General features: G+C 43.3%; 2 protein-coding genes across 2 annotated transcripts; one reads left to right on the forward strand and one right to left on the reverse strand.

Moving 5' to 3' along the window:
- Window positions 1-2,534: 2,534 nt before the first annotated feature.
- On the reverse strand, window positions 2,535-5,503 carry c1qtnf13 (C1q and TNF related 13). The gene is made up of 2 exons (XM_056282521.1): window positions 5,412-5,503; window positions 2,535-3,635 (listed from the first exon to the last, which is right to left on the reverse strand). The coding sequence occupies exons 1-2, from the start codon at window positions 5,440-5,442 to the stop codon at window positions 2,542-2,544; spliced, it is 1,125 nt and encodes a 374-aa protein (XP_056138496.1). The 5' UTR covers window positions 5,443-5,503; the 3' UTR covers window positions 2,535-2,541.
- Window positions 5,504-6,494: 991 nt separating this feature from the next.
- On the forward strand, window positions 6,495-20,593 carry ube2na (ubiquitin-conjugating enzyme E2Na). The gene is made up of 4 exons (XM_056281315.1): window positions 6,495-6,625; window positions 17,937-18,183; window positions 18,761-18,901; window positions 19,253-20,593. The coding sequence occupies exons 1-4, from the start codon at window positions 6,596-6,598 to the stop codon at window positions 19,285-19,287; spliced, it is 453 nt and encodes a 150-aa protein (XP_056137290.1). The 5' UTR covers window positions 6,495-6,595; the 3' UTR covers window positions 19,288-20,593.
- Window positions 20,594-21,883: the final 1,290 nt, after the last annotated feature.

Consider the following 21,883-nt stretch of genomic DNA (forward strand, 5'->3'; position numbering starts at 1 on the left):
CAACATTAGTATGGCTGAATACTTTTTCAAGGACGTTTGCACAAACCAAAGGTGATGATATGCACAACTGGGGCATGGTATCGCTTCTTTATAGTTAATTTGGTTTCAATGCCGTGATATCAATCATTAACTACATCTGTTTAAGTGACACACGATAAACAACCGTCTGTTGAAATGTTGCACGCCATCATTGGGAGAGAGAGCGCTTTGAGTGGCTGTTGCAACTAGAAAAGCGCTGTAAAAGTGCAACTTGATTGATTGATTGATTGATTGATCATCCAGAGGAGTTTTTCCTCAAAAAAAAATCTGGATTGTGAATTTTTTAACCTGTAACAAATGTTCTGTGTACCAAATATGAAAAGTGGGCTCATACTACACCTTCTGTCTCCATATACCATTAAAGCTCGAGTTTTATCAAAGTCAAGCATCAACACAAAACCATCCTGAACTGAGGAAGCTATGCAAGTTTGAACGTCTCCTTATATGCCATGTGAGATGCTTTGAAAATCCCTTTTCTTTTCTTTTTGCACGATAACAAGAGAATACTCTTTCCACAGACCCTCATTTCACATAGTCATGATATATGACCATTTGCAGGGAAAACCAACATACAGTGTGTTAGTAAGGTGTTGGTCCACCACGAGCCTCCGGATCAGCTTCAGTGCTCCTTGTCACAGATCCTACAAGTCTCTGAACTCTACTGGAGGGATGGACACCATTCTTCCAGAAGATGTTCCCTCATTTGGTGTTTTGGTGATGGTGGTGGTGGAGAGCGCTGTCTGAAGCTCCCACAGGTGTTCAGTTGGGTTGAGATCTGGTGACTGTGAAGGCCCTAGCATGTGATTTACATTATTTTCATCCTCATCAAACCATCCAGTGACCCCTGGTGACCTGTGGATGGGGGCACTGTCATCCTGGAAGAGACCACTCCCATCAGGATAGAAATGTCTCATCATAGGATCAAACTGATCACTCAGAATAACGTTGTATTGGTTTGCAGTGACCCTTCCCTCTAAGGCAGGGGTGCCAAACTCCAGGCCTCGAGGGCCGCAGTGTCTGCAGGTATTTGTTGCAACCATGCACTGCATCACCTGATTTAAACTAGTTCCTTTCCCTCCTTGCTCCAGGAGGTGAGCTAATTAGTTAGGTCAGGTGGCGTAGTGCACGGTTGCAACAAATACGTGCAGACACTGCAGCCCTCGAGGCCTGGAGTTTGGCACCCCTGCTCTAAGGGGACAAGTGGACCCCAACCATGCCAGGAAAATGCCCCCCACGGCATAACAGAGCCCCCGGACCCCCTCACTGTAGGGGATGCTGCATGCTCAACACAATACAATCTCAGTGCAACTGACGATTGAAATTTCTTTGATCCTATTGTATTTTAGTTAAAGAGATATGGAAAGTTTCCTGAAAATCAATAACAACAATGATAACCATATCGATAAGTGCAGGTAAGCTGATCTGCCCAGTGTCGTCAAGCTTCACCAAGCCTGACAGAGTTTTTAATGACAGCACAAGCATGCAAAGTGTATGGTTTAATATAAAATATCAACTTTATGAAATATCTAAATAATTTTGCAGTCAACGCAGTATGTAAAATAGGATAAAAGAAGAAAAAATAAACTCACTATCTTAACTTCTTTTCCTAAGAACATTTTATTCCCTCAAAATGATGCACGGCTTCTTATGAACTAAACTGCAGCTTACACTGAAGGCTGAACAATGAACACAACTAACATGGCCACACACACACACACACACACACATATATATATATATAATCCAGGGAGTCAAGTCAATTCCTCATGAGACAGTCCAAGCCTGTTTCCCTGTTTCATGCCATAACGAGTGCTTATGGCATGAAACAGGCTTGTGCTGTCTCATGAGGAATTGACTTTTGCTCCTTATTTGTTGAGCGCTTTCCCTACCGTTGAGTGTTTCTTTAACAAAGTTTTTATACATATGTGTGTGTGTGTGTGTGTGTGTGTGTGTGTGTGTGTGTGTGTGTGTGTGTGTAATGTACTCACAACTGAGAAGAGGATAGTTAAACTATACATTATTTACATGATAGTTTCTGTGCATGAATCACTTCCTGTAAAGAGAATCTTGTTTTGCAGACACGACGTGCTGCCCGGCCGGAACTCGGGGGGGGGGGGTTCTGAATACGGAGGATCCCCAGAGGAACGCGTTTGGGACTCAAACACACACACAGACATAATGTGAAACAGATCATTGCATTTTCAGGACAAACGACACACGCTCACATGTTGACTGAGCTACACGCTTTCTAGGAAACATAGCAAACCAGGCTGCTGGCGCCATCTGGTGGAGACATTTCATACCACACACAACCCAGCTGGCAGCGCGGGGAGGAACGTGAAGGAGTGGATGTGTTTGCAGTACACTGCCATCAGTTTGCATACAAAAGAAAACTGCTTTGGTTATAATCCACCAACAGGGCCAACCTAACGAGCTGCTGAGCACGGCGTGAGACGGCGTGAGACATTTACTCTTGTTGACGGCACCGTGGAGGGTCCGGCTTCAGAAAGGAGTTCTGTCCTGGGTGTCGGCCGCAGCTGGGGCTGCTTCTGCATCAGGGTACACCAGGAAGCCGGAGAAAGTGGTGTATCGTCCCTGGTTGCTGTACACAGCGTAGCGCTCATCCTGCTGACTGTACAGCCACACGCTGTCGCCCCGGCGCAGAGGCAGCAGCAGGCTCTGGCTCTGCATCTCCCTCCGCTTCGACATGTCCTCATCAAACACCATGGCCTGCACCTCCCCACGGCCCGTCATCAGCTTCACCGACACAGCCTTGCGCGGGTGCTTGCCCACAGTGAAAGCAAAGTAGTACGCCCCAGGATGCGCACAGGTGAACGTACCCGACGTTTTGTTGAAGTGACCCCCGATGTTAACGTACTCCACGTCAAAAGTAAGCGGCTTCTTGTCCTGCTGCTTGGAACTCTGGCCCATGGCTGTTGACGTCCGGGCCACTGAGAAGGCGGACTTGGGTTGCTCCGAAGTCTGGCCTTTGACCCATCTATAGCGGTGATCCCCTTGCGGAGGACAGTCCCGGTAGCTGAGTCCTGCTGGGGACAGGTGGTTGTTGAGCGGGCTGCTTTGCGAGGTAGCGGGGTAGACAAGGTAACCGGAGAAGGTGATATAAGGGCCAGCGTTGCTGTATAGGGCATACTGGGGGCTTTGCTGTAGAAGCAGCCACACCGTGTCCATGGCCTTCAGGCTGATCAGGATGCTTTGGCTTTGAACTTTCCGTCCTTTCTTGCGGTAGTCGTCATATGCTATGGCTTGCACCTCCTCCCCATTCTTAACCAATATGACGGATAACATCTTCTTTGGGAACTTCCCCATGGAGAAGGAGAAGTAGTAAGCCCCAGGGATTCGACAACGGAAGTGACCCGTGTCTGGGTTGAAGTCCCCGCCGATGTTGACCAGCAGCCTGTTGAAGGTCACTGCTTTCTGATGGCCTCCCACTATGCTGTTGGTTCGAGTAGCGGAGAATGCAGATTGGAGGGCTGCTGTCACTGGTGGGGCGTGTAGCGGCAGAGCTGGTCTTAAGAAGACCACCGTGCAGAAGAGACAAGCAAGGTAGCAGCCACTGCACCGCCTGGCTACCTCTCCTAGGAAGGTTAAACACATTATACCTTTAACAAAATTGCACGAAAACTTATCAAAACGTTACTTTTGCATATGAGATGGCTGGGTACTTTGATAATTTATCTACATTTATTGGCAAATATCAAATATAGCGACCATGACAACACAACGCCAACAGAACTCTGGCATGCCTTTGCCCACTTAAGCCCATACACTTAAGCCCACTGAGGCAAATGTGTAATTTGTGATACTGGGCTATACAAATAAAATTCAATTCAATTGTATTGTCATTAAAAACAATGTGCGGGCACATGTTAAAAAGGACGTGCGGGGAAATTGACTTGACTTGACTTCTGTGCAACAGACAAAACCGTTGTGTTGATATGAAAAACGGGTACATTTCCAACCAACAACCCTGTCTACCAAACGGACCACTGGATGTGTTGCTGCATCGCCTGACGTTCTCTACACTAATCCCTGTGTGTGCGTGTGTGTGTGTGTGTGTGTGCGTGTGTGTGTGTGTGTGTGTGTGTGTGTGTGTGTGTGTGTGTGTGTGTGTGTCGTCTGAATGGGGCTCAGAAAGCACAGGGGGTTGGTTGGTTGTTTCCCGATACCTCGCATGCTGTCGGTAAGTAGAATTCAGCATCTCTCTGTTTGCTGGTGTACGACCGGAGGTTATTGTGACCGTGCTATGTGGCTCGCTGAAACACTCCAAGTGGATGAGGAAGTCTGGCTGAGCCCTGTCAGCAGAGACTTAAACCAAACACTCAGTGGAGGCAATGGCTTCTCTAATTCAGCTGATATTGTCTGTTCTGTCTGTGCACGGAGAGAATGGGCTGGATTAGGCACTGGTTCATCTGCTCCTATGTGTGGGAACAATGGAAAATTTTAGAGGGTTGGTGAGGTGGGGATGAGTAGATCAGCGTTTATCTCGGTAAAGAAACTCTACCACAGGAATGTGGTGGTGAAACATCAAACGTGAAGCGATGGCAGTGTGGGACGCACTTGGTGGAAAGTGTGTGTAATTGGACTGTAAGCATAACAGCAGTTTCTGGATAACTTCGTTAATTGAGGATTTATAAAACCGGTTCAAATTATCCCGCTTTTACACAAAGGGCAAGATTTAAAATGTAGTCAAGAGCCCTGACGTGACATTTTAGTTTCATTTAGAGGAGCTTCATGTTTGGCAGGTCATGATTTTAAACGAGCGAAAGGTTTGATTTTGAGAAAGGGGGAGTTTCAGCCCCAGAAAAGGGTATGAATGAATGTTTTTCAAGGGCGTTTTGATCATTTCTAGATAAGCGGAAAGCTGAACCTGTAAAGCAAAGAGACATGAGCGGTAATTATGGGGTTCGAATCCATTCCCAGTTATTTCAGTCATTTTGCTGTAATATGCATACCCTACAAAACACTTCATTTGCCAAACTAGGAGGGACACGGTGTCAGTAGTATGTGGATGAGTGAGAGGGAATACTCAGGGAATACTTCTACATTCACTAACTAACAGTTTAGGGTAACTTAAAAGAGGCAATAGGGGTTTTTCAAAATAATGTGTAGCTTTAAAATATCTTCATTAATGAGAAGAATTCCGCAAAGCGTAAGCACACCGGCAGAAATCAGACTTTGATATATAAACGAGAGTTTTGGCGTGTCATTACTCTGTGATCCAAAATCTCACCTCGTTTCTGAATCAAATAATGGAAAAGTCATAGCCTACACGAACTTGCCCTATCGAGCTTTTGCTACATACAGAACTCACGACCACACTTCCAAGCCCAGAAATAACATTGGGAACGTACCCGTTCGGCGATGTTGATGAAGAGATGGCATGCCTGTAAACAGCTGGTTGTCCTGTGTCCAGTCAGCTTGTTCAGTCAGTTCCTTTGCTGCTTTGCTGGTGTCCACCTAAGCAGCTTAACCCCACTGAGAAGTGACTTTTGTCCACACAGATATGTCAGGAGGAGGAGGAGCTAGCCCCACAACCATCTCCACTACAGCCACTCCACAGCTGGGCCGTACAATCACATTGGCCCTTTGGGGAGTTTGGTCTACTGGTTGCGCCATGTTTGGTCTAAAAAAAGTTGATATTGTAAAGGATGGTTCCCACTTTAACTCCAGAATTGCTTGTTCTCTTAGTAGCCCACACTGATCTTTCAACTTGAGCAATCCAGCTTTGACAAGGCCAAATAACCCATCCACCCATCCATTATCTTAACCGCTTATCCAGCTGTCAGGGTGGCGGGGATGCTGGAGCCTGTTCCAAATAACATTCTTGTGAAAACAACCAAAACACATTCAGTGTCTATAGAGAAGACCCGGTTTCTTTCTTTTCCTTTTCCACTCAAGCGCTGCAATGCATTAACTCTTGAACACCAGACAGCACTGTTCACCTGTGATATGCAACTGCAAGGACACAGCAAAGTCTTAGGACAAGTATACTCACACTTAGATGCACACACACACACACACACACACACACACACACACACACACACACACACACACACACACACACACACACACTTAGATGCACACACACACTCACATTTAGATGCACACACACACACACACACATACACACATACACACACACACACACACACACACACACACACTTAGATGCACACACACACTCACATTTAGATGCACACACACACACACACACACACACACACACACACTCACACACACACACACACACTTAGATGTACACACACACGCAGAGATAGAATAGAATAGAATAGAATAGAATAGAATAGAGAGCAAAACATTATTCCCGTAAAAAAGATGATCTGGGTACAGTCAGAGTAAAGTTGCACTTTAGCCTCCTACTCAGATCACAGTTGTAATGTCACAAGTGAAGCGCAGACTTTGGGTCTGGTGTCGTGACGTAAGGAGACCGGAAGACGTGTGCGCTTGTCAGTGCCAGCGAGAGAGAAGAAGCGTTGAGTGGTGTCACTGCTGAAACCGCATTAAAGACAAGATGGCAGCGCTGCCCCGCAGGATCATTAAGGTAACTCTTTCAGCCCAGACGCAGTTGCCCGTGGCATTTCCTAATCATCGGTGGCACATAATATACCAACGCCGACCCCCTGGCAGTCAGCGCAGACAGCGAAATCGTGTGCTAGTAGCCGGTTTGCTAGCTTTGTGCTGGCTAAAGTCACTTCCGTTCCGTGCCTGCTCCTAAGCTAACGCGAAAAGGGTGGGTTAAAAATACACCGGCGCTCCGGAAAGATGGCGGGGAAACGTGGCTCCTGCCGGGGTGGAAATGTGTACATGTCTCTTGTATAAAACGTAAAAAAGACTGGGTTTTAAGCTTTGGCCGGTGCGTTTCAGCTCTTGGTCGAATCGCTAGCTCGCCAAGCTAGCCGTGTTGGCTTGACAGCCTGGTCAGTAGCTGGCTAGCTGGCTGCTGGCTGGCTCAGGGGGAAGCTCCCTCCCTCCGCCGCAGCCGACGGGCTAGCTAGCTGGCTGGCTGGCTGGCTGACTGGCTAGCTGGTTAGCTGGCTGGCTGGCTGGCTCAGGGTGAAGCGAGCTCCCTCCGCCGCAGCCGACGGGCTAGCTAGCAGCTAGCTAGCTGGCTGGTTAGCTGGCTGGCTGGTTAGCTGGCTGGCTGGCTCAGTGTGAAGCGAGCTCCCTCCGCCGCAGCCGACGGGCTAGCTAGCAGCTAGCTGGCTGGTTAGCTGGGTAGCTCGGCCGGCAGGGCTGCTCTCCCAGCCATACTTTCATCTTAAATATCAGCCTCAGCGCCGGCGTTCACCGCCGTGTGTGCCGATGTCTTTAACCGACACTAAAGCCGCCTGTGCCTCTGTGCGAGTTTAAACGGCGAGCGCTTGGCCCGCGAAACGGAACCGCCGTCCTTGGCCGCAAGGCCCCGCTGTCGTCTTGGTGGGCTGGCCGCAGCCAGTGTCGGTAGCCTGCTAGCCACGTTAGGGGGTCTCGCAGATGGGATAGGCTAACGGAATGATGGCTAAACACCGGACAATGAAATGAAATACACCAATTTAGGACGATATGATGCTTTCCTATCCGTGGCGTTGACCTTTGACCGCAGTTTCTTCTTTGATTTCAAGTTCTCGTAACAATGTGTAGCTTGCTTGGCCAGCTGGGACCCAACACGAGACTGCTGCTGTCTCCCCCGCCACTCCGGACGGCAGCCCAGCTCACTCCTGCAGAGGCACCAGAACTGCCCCATGGCATCGTGATTATAACCTCTTCATTCTGCAGCCAGCCACTCCGTGTAGTAGACAGGGACGTAGCTATGGGGCAGGTTTACTTTTTAGGAGCTACTAAAACAGATTTTGATAATATCAATCAAAGTGATCTGGCCTATGCAAGTTACTAAATGCATAGTAAGTGTATGTTGATAATTTATCAAGAATGAAACAGCAACAATCAACAAATCACCCTGTAGATGTTGCAGACCATATGACAGTGTTAGTAGAAAAATGATCTTACCTGAAGTGAGAGATCTGTGTTTGTGTTTACATGTCAACAGAAACCAACAACAAGATCCTTAAGCCAACTAAAATGGACTGCGTTTTATATAGTGTTCACTAGCTGCAATAGCCTCTCAAAGCACTATACAATCAATGTCTCACATTTGCCCACACACAGACACAAACACATACTCATACACTGACGGCGGTGGCAACCATGCAAGCTAACAACCAACTCATCGGCAGCAGTTAGGTGTTTTGCTTGGGGACACCTTGACATTTTTGCCAGGAGGAACCAAGGATTGAGTCGGCAACCCTGTAGTTACCAGGCATCCTACGCTACCTCCTGGGCTACTGCCGCCCCATAGAAACACTGCCACACCACAACTATAGCTCTTACGGCATATTGTACTGTGTATATATAGAAGTTGTTGCCCTTTTTAGGGCATTTTGATTGTTTTAAGGCCAGATTGACGATCATAGGAGACAATGCCTACTTCTGCTATTGCTCAGCTGAAATTGTCATTTCTACCATTTATGCTATCTAATAAAATTATCTATCTTTGAACCAAGCCAGTTGCAAATCTATAAACTCATCTATGTGAATCAAATTTATTCTGGAGATTTTTCTGCCATTTGACTTTTGTATTGGACCACAGCTCAGATCTTTAAATAAGAATAGGATCCTGTGTACGTTTTATCACAATGGTCTCATGTTTAGGCTCAGGGTAGCAGGGAGGTCACAGAAGTGGATTAACAAGTGGACGATGTCCTGGACTAACCACAAATTGGAGGTCATGGAAAAATGTGGAGGGGGCTGGGAACATTTCTCAGCGGGCCTAGCCCTTGAGCCCTCTGAGCGTGTGACTGGGACTGAGAGCCCCTCTTGTCTGTGTTTTCACTGCATGGTTTTGTCTGTGGGTTATCTGAAACATTTCAGGAATCTAGCTCCCCATTGCATTCGCAGGAAAATAGGGGGAAAAAAACATAAAGGGACCGGTAACTGTCAGTCAACAATTTAAAATTACTCTCTTTAATCAATTTTCATTGTTAAGCTGATTTTATCAGTGATAAGCAATACCTTCTAGGGCTGGGCAGTATATCGATATTATATCGATATTGTGATAATAAGACTAGATATCATCTGGGACTTTGGATACCATAATATCGTGATATGACAAGCGTCGTATTCCTGGTTTTAAAGGCTGCATTACAGTAAAGAGATAGAATTTTCTGACCTTATTATTAGACTGTTCTAGCTGTTATATTATTTGTCTCTACCTGTTTGGACATCATATCCACATTACTAATGAGTGTTTATAAAAAATGTCATTGTGTAAATATTTTGTGAGAGCACCAAGAGTCATATCTACAATATTGTCAAAATATCGATATTGAGGTATTCGGTCAAAAATGTTGTGATACTTGATTTTGTCCATATCGCCCAGCCCTAATTACCTTCCCGTGATGAACTATCTAAAAAGAAAAAATGTAATATAGGTAGGTCGTCATCTTCTGTGCATTTGCATTGTCTTTGGATTACTAAAGCACTTGGTAGACCTGCAGAGCCTAAACCCCTAAAATGAAAGACAAGGGGTAGGCCTAGATATCCAGTAGCCCACTTCTGTTGTGAGAGATGAAGATACAGTGAAGAGTTGAGAAGGACAATTTTACGACTGCATGTACGGTAGTTTGCTTGACTGGTTTCCTTGTGAAAAGTGTCTCTCAGGTATGTCAGCTTTCCTCATGCATACCACAGGCAATATCAGGTACCTGCTTGTCTGTCAAATCGAAGGTGTGTGTTTCTTCAGGTCACTTGGCTGTCACCAAGAGCTGGCAGTAGCCTTGCTGCAGTGCTTGATGGGAATGGAAGTTTGTCTCTTGTGGCTGACTCAGTCAGTGTCGCCTCTAAAAGCCAGTTACATACTGCAGGGAGTCTTTCAGACATTCAGCATTGCCTAAACTTTGCATCCAAGCTACACTCCCCTCCCTGTCAAAAGAGAGAAAATGAAGCACACCCTAGTACACCTCTTGTTAACTAGTCTGTGTTGTTAGCATACTAATGACTCACAACTGTTCAAAGCTCTAGTGTGCTTGTGTGCTTTGTATCAATGATTTTGTAGAGACAACAGGAAATCTAATGTGAAATTCAAATAGGGTGTCGGAGTATTTCACATTGTTTTTTATTATCTATTTCCGGTGTAAAAGTTGGGATGATAAAGACAATTTAGTCCTTGGCCCACACCAGAGAGGGCCTACAAAGGCTCTGGTGTAAGTGAAATCAAAATGAGTACACCTTTCATTTTGTTATTCGGTGCATGATAGACGTGACACTTTGCCAGCTGGCTACATGTTTTTCAGGAAACACCAGAAAGGGTGGAGAAATGACCTGTCATGAATGCTGAAGGAGAACATGTTCTTTTTCCTGAGCATGAGTGAACCTAAAAACTAGGGCTAACCTTGTAGCAATTAACACCATATTTTTAATTGAGATCACAGCACCAATGTTTTGGTTGTGAAGAGTGCATCATAAAAAGGGGTCCATACAACATCAAGTTAATGTGCCACTGTCTTGGCAGGGATTGTGCGATCATAGTCACATCTGCTGTATTAAATGTATGCTCCTTAATTCAAATGTAAACAAGAGTAGCCCTGCTGCCATAGTGTAAAAGCCAGGATTGGAATCTATCACCCCCAAATTGATTGACAGATCTTTGATTTGATTTATTTTTATTTTGAACATGTAAAAAAAAGAAACAACAAAAAACAAAATAAAACAATATTAATATTAAATAGAAATGAACAATAAACCTATACAACAAACTCAATAAACACATTCTCATACACAAATTTTACATGGAGTAGGAGGAAGTATACGCTTATTTATTGCTACCCCTTCTCCACTACTCAGTTAATTCATAATCTTTATCTTATATACGATTTATAAACAATTATCCAAATTGTATGTACAACCCAAATATCACCCAATGTCAATAATATAAAACTTAAACAGTTATCACAGCCCTTCCTCATCCTCTTAAAAATATTTTTTGCACATCTTTTTGAACTGAATAATGTTTGTACTTTGCTTGAGTTCCACATCCAAACTATTCCACAGATTCACCCCACAGATTGAAATACACATACTATTCATAGATGTACGAAGTGTTTCTTTAAATTAAACTTTCCTCGCAAATTATAACCCCCCTCTCTGTTGAACTTTTTTTGTATATATATTACCCGGTAGTAAATTATTTCTTGCTTTAGACATTTGTTGTGCTGTTTTAAATTCTACAAGATCTACGAATTTCAAGGCATGTGACTTTAAAAACAGTGTGTTAATATATTGTTCTATTGTTCATTGTTCTATCCTTATGATCTGAGCATATCAAAGCCTACATCCATCCTTATGACCCTTTTTTGCAGTATACATAATGGATGTAGGTTGGTTTTGTAGGTGTTACCCCATATGGCCACACAGTAATTCCGATATGGCAATACAAGTGAACAATATAGTATGTACAATGCTTTATGATCCAGAATGTGCTTCGTTTTTCCCAGGACTGCAGTGCTCCTTGTCAGCTTTGCTCGCACATATCTTATGAGATTTCCAGCAGATGTTGTGGTCTATTGTCACACCTAGAAATTTATTTTCATATACTCTTTCTATGTTGACATTGTCTATCATCATTTGTACTTGAGTGTTTTACAATTTCCAAACAACATAATCTGTTTGTTTTTTTTTTTCAAAATTAATGTTAATTTGTTTGTCAAACCACCTTTTTAATTTTCTCATTTCTGTTATGATCACCTCCAAAAGCTGCTGTAAAGTCTCCCCAGAACAGAAAATATTGGTGTCATCTGCAAAAAAAATTCAGTATTTTTGATGCTCTACATATATAATTTATGTACAGAAAAAACAATTTTGGGCCTAATACTAACCCCTGAGGGATTCCACAGTTAATATCCATTGCGTGTTCATTTATGCTCACCTATCTTCACAAACTGTTTCCTGTTTTTTAAATAGCTTCTCAACCAATTCAGCACAACACCTCTGATACCATATCTTCCCAATTTATCAAGTAACATATTGTGATCAATGGTATCAAAAGCCTTTTTTTAGATCTGTAAATATTCCTACTGCTTACTTTTTTGTCTTTGCAATGAGTAAGTTCCTCTATTAATTCAATTAGTGCCATTGATGTTGATCTGTTTGTTCTGAATCCATACTATATACGGCCAAAATAAAAACTTAAATTATAAAAGCTAGATAAAAGCTTTAGTTAGATAGTGGAAAGCATGACAACAGCAGCTGGTGACATGCTAGAATGCATTGCAATAGGAGTCTGTATGGGGAAAAAGAAAAATGTAATTGTGAGCTGTATCTATAGAGCACCGGGATCTAATAATGAAATATTCAAGGATTGGATGAAAGAAATGTTTGCTAAAACAATGGTAATGTTCATTTGTGGGGATTTCAATATAGATCTATCCATCCATCCATCCATTCTCCAGAGCACTTATCCTGCTCTCAGGGTCACGGGGATGCTGGAGCCTATCCCAGCGGCAGGCGGGGAGACACCCTGGACAGGCCGCCAGGCCATCACAGGGCAATATCCAGTAATAAAACTCCTATAAAACATAGCTATAACGAAGGCTATCCCTAAACAGGACATTTGTGTTTTGACAGCGGAACAGCCTGTTAACAGTCTACAGTACTTTTCCCCCCCAAAAGGGTACGCTCTTTTATTGAGTGATACTTGCTACTAGGCCCACTATTATTCAACTTTGAAGCAATTTATCCGTTGCCTCAGCCTATTCATAGCACGCAGCTAGCAGATGTTTCGTATATTTCATATGTTTCAGTATAGATCTGTTCAATCCAAATAAGCATAAAATGACAGATGAGTTTACCAGTGCAATGTACAGCATGAGGTTATATCCAGAAGTCACTAGACCTAGCAGAATTATGTCACACTGTGCCATGCTAATAGGTAATATATTCACAAATGTTACGAAAGACAATACAGAGAGCAGACTATTAATAAATTACATCAGTGACCATTAACCAATTTTTGCAGTCTATGACAGTGACTACAAGATGGATAAGGATGCCAGTAACTTGAAATACAAGCGAGTAAGGAGAAATGAATCCACGAATGCATTTAGAAAAGAATTGCTAACAAAATATTGGAGAATAATATTTGATTTAGAAGATATTGACAAAGCATATGACATTCTTAAAAAAGATATTCAATTATATGACAAAAATTGCCCAATAAAACAATACAGTAGGACTCAAAAATATACAGATAGTTCATGGATCACAAAGGGATTACAAAATGCCTGCAAAAAGAAAATTACTCTGTATAGAGAATTCATAATAGAACTAAAGAGGCAGAAAAGAAATATAAAAAATAAGTTAAATAATATTGTGAGGGTATGAAAGAAGGAATATATAATAAAACAGAATAATAAAAACAACATTAAAGGTATATGGAGTGTATTAAACAGCACAATTAGAAATGGATCGAGAGACTCAAGTTACGCTCAGTATTTTATCGATCACAGCAAGACCATTAATAATATGGATGATGTGCTTAGTGGTTTTAATAAATTCTTTTAAAGTGTTGGACCAAATTTGGCTGAAAAAAAATCAATGACCCAGGAAACAACAAAAGAGGGGACTGATGATGACCATAGTGCTAGAAATCCAAGTTCAATTTTTCTTAGAGCAGCAGAAGAAAAGGAAATCATGGATATTGTAAGCAAATGTAAGAACAAAATGTCTACGGACTGGAATTAAATTGATATGACAATAGTCAAAAAAGTCATAGATGGTATTGTAAAACCACTAACTCACATCTGTAACTTGTCATTTAAAACTGGTAAATTTCCAACCAAAATGGAAATTGCAAAAATTATACCATTTATGTAAAACTTGGGATAGACTCAAAAATGGAAATTTGGCTGTTTGAATCAATACCGGTGCCCCAGTCGCTCACCTGGTAGAGCGCATACCACATAAGGCTGAGTCCTTAGTGTGGTTGCCTCAAAGCAAGAAGGTCCTGGCTTGAATCCTGGGGTTGGCCAACCTTGGGGGACATCCCAGGTTGTCCTCTGTGTGGAGTTTGCATGTTCTCCCCATGTCCGCGTGGGTTTCCTCGAGTTGCTCAGGTTTCCTCCCATAGTCCAAAGACATGTAGGTCAGTTGAATTGTCCCTAGGTGTGAATGTGTCGGCCCTGTGTTGGACTGGCGGCCTGTCCAGGGTGGCTCCCCGCCTGCCACCCAATGTCTGCAGGGATAGGCTCCAGCATCCCGCGACCCCAATCGGGATAAGCGGCTTGGATAATGAATGAATGAATGAATGAATGAATGAATGAATGGGGATAGACACCACTTCACAAATTACTCGCCTGTTTCTTTACTTTCCCAATTCTCCCAAGATATTGGAAAAATTCTTTACTGACAGACTGGATAAGTTCACTGAGAAGCAAAATTGGCTGACTGACAGCCGTATATATATATATATATATATATATATATATATATATATATATATATATATATATATATATATACACACATACATACATACATACATACGGCTCACAATTATATTTTTCCATACAGATTCCTATTGTAATGCATTGTAGCACATCATCGACTGCCGTTATCATGCTTTCCACCGCCTTATAATTGAAGCTTTTATCCACGTGCAAAGCCACACACCCTCCATTCTTGTTTTTCCAAGTCAGTTCATATCTGTTCAACTCAAAGTCCACACCCTTCTCAGAGCCACGTCTCTGATATAGCTATTATATTGAATGGTTTCTTGAAGTGACTTAAAAATTCTTGGATGTTTTGGAAGTTGGCATATAGGCTTCTGCTGGAGAAGTTGATAAATTCTGTTTTAAGATCAGATTTAACCTTCATGTTAAACTGATCATCTGTTATAACGGCAATTGTTGTTGATATTATTGTGTGACAGACAGGAAGATGCAGAGGACAGGAAGAGATGGAAACGGATGAGCCGCTGTGGCGACCCCTAACGGGAGCAGCCGAAAGTAGTAGTAGTAGCAGTAGTAGCAGTAGTAGTAGTAGTATTAGTAGTAGTTCATGTTATTGAAGAAATTCCATATCTTGTGATTTATGCTCAGTATATTCAAAAGTTTTCAATCCCAGTTTATGATATTCTGTATAATCTTTGTTTGCTGTTCATCATTATCTCCAGATGGAGATGAATGACTTCTTTCAGAACTTGTTATGGTTGTAAATAGTGTATTTATTTAGTCACTCTTTTTAATTTTTTCCATTACCTAGTTGTGTTGTTCTTTCAGACTTACTGTATTTATTCAGTTCCTCCATGTCTCTGATAACCAGTGCAGGTTGCTGACCATGTAGATTGGCTCTTCCTCTGCTCTCTCAGGGTGCCGTTCTGGTGTTGTCCGCATTCCTTTTCGTCAGATGTTTGTTCAAATACACATCTGATCCATTAAGCTTTTTTCCTTGCCTTAGCAGTGCGGTTTATGCTTTCTGTTGGAAAACCTTATTTTTATGACCGGTTTATCTCTTGTTTTCCTGAAGGAGAGGGTGACCTGCCTCAATGTTGTTGTGCACTTCAGTTCCCTCAGACTGAAGGAAAGCAGTCACCTGTCGCTCCACAGAATATCAATTCCCCACCGTTCATCGTTGTCACTGCCCGGGCGTATGACTGGGGCTTAGTCTCCAGCTCGGTGACAATGACATCGTTCATTCGCGTGTACTGCTCCAGTTGGGCCACCCGGTCCCCCAGGAAGACGACCCTCTTTTGCTTCTCAGTGGTTTGTTGCCTCGCGGCCTTGACTTCTTCCACCAGGTCCAAACTCGTTTTCTGCTGTAGTCTGACCACTGCGACCTCCTCCGTCAGACAGTTGAGTGATCTTTTTATATCATTGACTTCCTCGGCTGCGGGATTCTTCTTTTGGTCCCATGGCGTTGTGTTTGTTGTTTGTACCAGCTAGTTAGCCTAGCCAGCCACTGGCTCAGCCAGCATCTTTTTAAGTCCGACTTCCAAAAATCAGCATCGCAATCTAGGCAGTGGTCAAAGCCAAAATTTGTTGTGGATAGTCCGAGGTCCCTAATCCAAAATCTGTAGTAAATCGTGAAAATGTTTTCAAAAACCAAGGACAAAGAGACACAAGTAAGGGAATTGTTTCCAGAAGTCATCAAACACAACTTGGCCAGTTTACCCACAATGCCCAGATCTTAGTACAAGGACTTAACAACTAAGTCTACGTTTATGTTTTCTGATACTGTCAGTAATGTTTGTAAACATTGAAGTAAAATAAGCCCATATGTTCTATTACTAATGATTGAGAAAGACACAAACGGTTCAATTATGCATGTAAATATACTTCAGTTTACATGGTCAAATAACTCACAGATCGGGGCTTCAACAACTTGGTTCACCCTACTTTGATGGCTGCTTAAAAAAGAATCCCCACCCAGTATTTACCACCCTGCAAGTGGACTACTTGTGACCAATGCCTGAAATGCAAAACAACTAATATTATCCTTTACGTTGTGTATGCCACTTAATCAGTTGATGTAATGTACCGCAGTTTTATTTGCAATTAAGGAATGTCAAATGAAGTTTATTTTTATAGCCCCAAATTACAGACACACAGATCACTTTCTGAGGGCTTTACATTCACATTAATTTTATAACACCTTTACTCCTAGACCCTCAACTGGGATAAGGAGAAACTCGGCAGGGAAAAAAAAAAACCTTTGCAGAAAACAGAAATGGGAGTATCAGACAAAGCATCCCTCTTCCAAAATGGAAAGGCATGCAATAGGTGCTGAGTGGACAAGGCTGAGGATGAGGTGAGCGAATACTAGCTGTATAGTAATCAAATATAGTTGCTTTAATAAAATGAAAATAACTTAATTCCACCCACCAGTTTTATTTGTCAGTGATGGTTGATGGGAGAATATCGAGTATGTAGATGAAACAGTTCTTTCTTAGAGCTCCAGTTTTCCAACATAGCCTCACCTAAATCAGAAATAGCCCAAATTCTCTCATTGCTTTAGACACAAGGACATTGGCCTATGTCAGTGCCCTCAAAGTCCAGACCGAATGGCGAGCCGATCCGGACCCAGCCCATACCTTGTGTTATGAAGTATAGCTTTTTCTATTTTGTGTGTTGTTGCAGCCGAGTTCATGCACTGACGTTACATCGGAGAATTTTGTTGTGCACTTTTGTTGCGCTCACCGTAACATAACGAGTGTAATGTAACGGGTGTAGTTATCATCAACTGGAGTAACACTGTCTTCCCCGCACCTGACTCACTCTCTCTGCTCGGTGTGGGTGTGTCGGGGCGGAGCCCCACGCTCGTTGAAACGCAGAGTAGAGGAGGCAAGCTAGCGCAACCATAAATTACGGTTTGAGTAGCGTACGGGGACGCGAGTTTTCCCTGGGGTTAGAGCCAATTGGAGGCAGAGTAGGGCGGGGCTTTGCAGAACATTTTAAAAGCTTAAAACAAAAGTTGTTAATAAGTTGATTAAATGTTATTTTGTTATCACAAATCGTTCTGGACCTCTGAATTTGAATAAAAATCAGATGCGGATCTTTGAGTAATAAGTTTGAGAAACCCTGACCTATGTTCTCTTAGTTACAATCATAGTCTCCTTTTGGATGAATCAGCAGGGTTTTGGCACTGGCATAATCAAAGACAACATATTTCAAGAGTTACATTAAGAACTGCAAAATACTGGCCAGAAGTCATGTGCTGAACAGGTTCCCTAGGGTTGACCTGTATTCCGTGTTTGGCTGTATTCACTGTAAACACATTGTTGGAGTCATCGGCTGGCGTGCTTCTTTCCTTGTTTTGTTTGCCAGGAGACCCAGCGTTTGCTTGCTGAGCCTGTCCCAGGTATCAAAGCTGAGCCGGATGAGGGGAACGCTCGCTACTTCCATGTGGTCATCGCTGGTCCTCAGGACTCCCCTTTCGAGGGGGGCACATTTAAACTTGAACTCTTTCTTCCAGAAGAATATCCTATGGCAGCTCCTAAAGTACGCTTCATGACCAAAATATATCATCCCAATGTAGACAAGTTGGGAAGAATATGTCTAGATATTTTGAAAGGTAAGTGTACCTTGCATCCACCACAATTCTTAAATACAAAGTTTGTGTTCTGTGTCAAATAAGCACTCTTACTGTCCTGTACAATGACATTTGCTACACAGGGAACCCCTATAATGTTTGCTGCAATTACTCAAGGTTGGCGGACTTGTAAGATAAAGGTTATGTGCGGTTGGCTCAATGGCTCTACGGGTTTGATGTCAGAGACTGCAGAGTGGCAGCCTCAACTGCTGTGTTGCTTCCTGCTCTCTTTACTCTGTTGAGTTTAGCACGTTAGCGTAGCTGGGAAACCTATACATTGTTTTTCTGGGATCTTCAGTCTGAATGAAAAGTAGGGATTTGCCAAATTAATTCCACTGAAGTGATCAAGGGCCTCCTAGGTTACACTTTTGAGCGGAGCTGTTGGCCACTGATGTGGCATACCGGTGTCTCTTTGCTCCCCCTGCAGCTAAGTAGATACAGTCCATTCTCTCCGTCCTTCCTTCACTGTCTCTCTGTACCCATTCCATGTCCTTGCACATTCCCAGTCCTGCTTTTCTTGTTCTCCACTGTTATCTTATTAAGCCAGTCTTTATTTCAGATAAGTGGTCTCCAGCCCTGCAGATTCGTACAGTGCTGCTATCAATCCAAGCATTACTAAGTGCACCCAATCCTGACGATCCCCTAGCAAACGATGTTGCAGAGCAGTGGAAGCGCAATGAAGCCCAAGCCATAGAGACAGGTGAGACTTTTTGCTTTGGTCAGGCTCAAAAGGAAGTTTTTGACCGCACCCTTGTGCTGCTGTTGCCTGCTGCCCTCCTCCTCCCCTTTCACACTCCTATACTTAAACAACACTTTCCTCCTGCACACCTGGTAGGGTTGATGTGTCTTTCCACTTCTCATTTACCTCTCCGCTTAATGCCATGCATAACTTACTCAAGCTGACGTTGTTAGTGGCTGTTATCTGTCCCGGCCATGGCTTCTTTCATTGTCTCAAATAATAGGAAGGCTTCGAGCCATAGATGATGGACTCAACAATGTTGTCATGTTCACAAATTGCATTGCTTTTGTTGTTGTTTTTTTTGGTCTGCAGCCAAGACATGGACCAGGCTTTATGCTGAAGCGTAGAGTGGTGTAAGAAGCGGAGAAACAAGTGGAAGTCAAGTGTGAACACAACTCCTCATGTTCTGCCAAGACCTCTTCCTACTTCATTCGCATTTAAAGGACACAGTCTTAAAAATATATATATATATATTATAAAACAAACATTGAGGATATATTGTAAAGGAAAAAAGACAACTGCTGACAATTGGTGATTTAAATGCACACTAGAGAAAAAAAGACTTGTCTTTGTCCTAAATCACTACTGTTCAGATGCATGGGCAGAGGTTTTAGATCTACTCACCTGGCTTCTTTTCGTCCATTGATTTTGGGAGGCTTTCGCCAACCTCTGCTTTAACAAGCGCATTTTCGGGGGTGGGTATCATGTGTATGTCCCACTTTTTTGCGGGGGGAGGGGCAAGTGGGAATGGCAGGGAGGGAAGAGAGGCTGGATCTTGTCAGCATAGTATACTTTTTACTTTTCTTTTAACTTTGCTTTCTTTTGTTGCTGGTTTGTTTGGTAAAAGCAACAAACTACTAGCCCATTGTAGACACGCCGCCTGTGGAGACAGACCACGGACTGTGTAGAATGCCCAGCAGGACACCTCATCAAACCATAGCCCTGGTTTTTCTGTTTTAACCACATAGCACTCCAACATCGTAATTAAAAATGATATGACTAAAGAAACATCATCTGAGCCTGTCACCATCACCTTAACGTTTGTGAACGTTTTCAGCGTAGACCTTAGTGTTAGCATGTGACCAGTGTGGTGCTGCGGTCAAGAGGGTATGTTGGGCGTAGGCTGGGAGGGAACGGTGTCTGTATTTTGTTGTCATATCAGATCCTCTGTCTCATTTGGATCTTTTCACGCCATCGCCCTGCTAATGACTCTGCGCTCCTCTGTCCGTCGTCACGCACCCGTACTGGAGGACTCGACAGGTCACTTCCTCCCAGCTGGCATTTGTCTCACGAAATAAGAGTTGCATTTGAGTCGTCACTTGTTTGATGGTGTAAGCAGCGGCTTGGGTAGGGATGGGAGGGTGGGGGCGGCACAGTTGGGGATGGGGGTCTTTTGGGTTGGGTTCGACGGAACTGGCCTTCAGAGCAGACATCGGGTCAATGCAGGATCAAATTCCTAAGAGATCAATGAAGGCTTTGTGTCTCACCTGTTAGCTTGGTCTGTGGTTGAGAAGTCTGTATTAAATCCAATGTTTGAAAATTCATTCTTTCTATTAATCTGGGGAGGAAATATTTTCCCGCTCTCAGAATGCTATGGAAACAGTCCACCTGCATACCTTTTTTTTTTTTTTCTGTAAATAAAATCTGTTGATTAATAAGACCGAGCTGTCTGTGATATTTCATTCAGCTTGCGGTGGTATATCAAGGGGGTTAAGACGGGCGCGGGCCGGAGAAGTCCGGACACATCTAGGGGGCAGAGCGTAACATTTAGCGCGCCAGGCTTGAGACATACCACATTCCTATGAATAATGTACTATGAAGTTAGCCTACCCGACGCCGATGCCTTTAATTTGATGACGTTACTCATGCCATTTAACGAAGCATGGTAACGACTCATTTGTGTTTGAGAAAGAAAACTAGTGAAGAATCTTTTCCATCAAATTCCCCAGTGAGGAAGTCAAATCCTTTTGTTACTCGGCGTAGAATGTCAGCGAGAGTCACGACCGCCCTCTTGCCTTCTACTCCATCACAAGGTGAATAAGACCCGTCGAACCCACCGAAATGCTGCTAACGTGTCTGAATATTTTGCATCGGCAGTGCAAAGCTGCTCACAAGACTATCGGGTCGGGCCACATGACACATGCAGAAAGAGTCTCACAAATAATGTCAGTCCATAGATAGCGTCAGATGTTATGGGGTTTTGGTTTTCAGATCTGTGTGGCCATCTGCCATGAACAAGAACATAGCTACATGGCTGGCATTTGATTTGATATGTGGCATCAAATGAAAGCACTGCTACTCAAAATATGAATCATTGCAAAGCTTAAACAGACTTGAAACTGGCAACAGTGAGGAAATGATGGATGGGCTTTTCTGAGGAGGCCCATGGAGGTTGGTGGGGTCTTATTTTATTAGGGAGTGAAAAAAGACAGCTAAAACTGCTTCGTGTTATGCTCACTGGTATAGGCATTTACTCATCGTCACATCTAGCTTTATCAATTACACATTTTCTTAAGATTTTAAGCGAGATGTTTTCAGTACCTCCTTTGTGACACTTACTCCCAGTCCTTTGGATGTCTGTGGCTCTAGACAGGGTAATCACTGGGGAATGTTAAAATTAGCTGATGACTGTGACGTCAACGAGTCAAAACATTTCCGAGAAATTCCCATGCAGCTGTTACCTCTATATATGTTTTGTTTTAAAGTTGATTGCTATATTAATCAGCCACCCATTGACCAAACCCAGTGTTCAAACAGTTTACCTTCTCCACAGGCCGAAGCTCTTCCTCGTGTCGGGCCGCCAACAGCTCCCCTTGTCTTACATTACCATCATCCTTACATTTCAGTACACGTGGCCACTTGATCACCAGTCCAAAACACCACCTTCCTGTTTTATGCCAGTGACATACAGCTCCAGCTGGACACTCAAGCCATCAAAACCCC

This window comes from Lampris incognitus, chromosome 6 (genome assembly GCF_029633865.1).
Source record: "Lampris incognitus isolate fLamInc1 chromosome 6, fLamInc1.hap2, whole genome shotgun sequence".
Classification (NCBI taxonomy): Eukaryota; Metazoa; Chordata; class Actinopteri; order Lampriformes; family Lampridae; genus Lampris; species Lampris incognitus.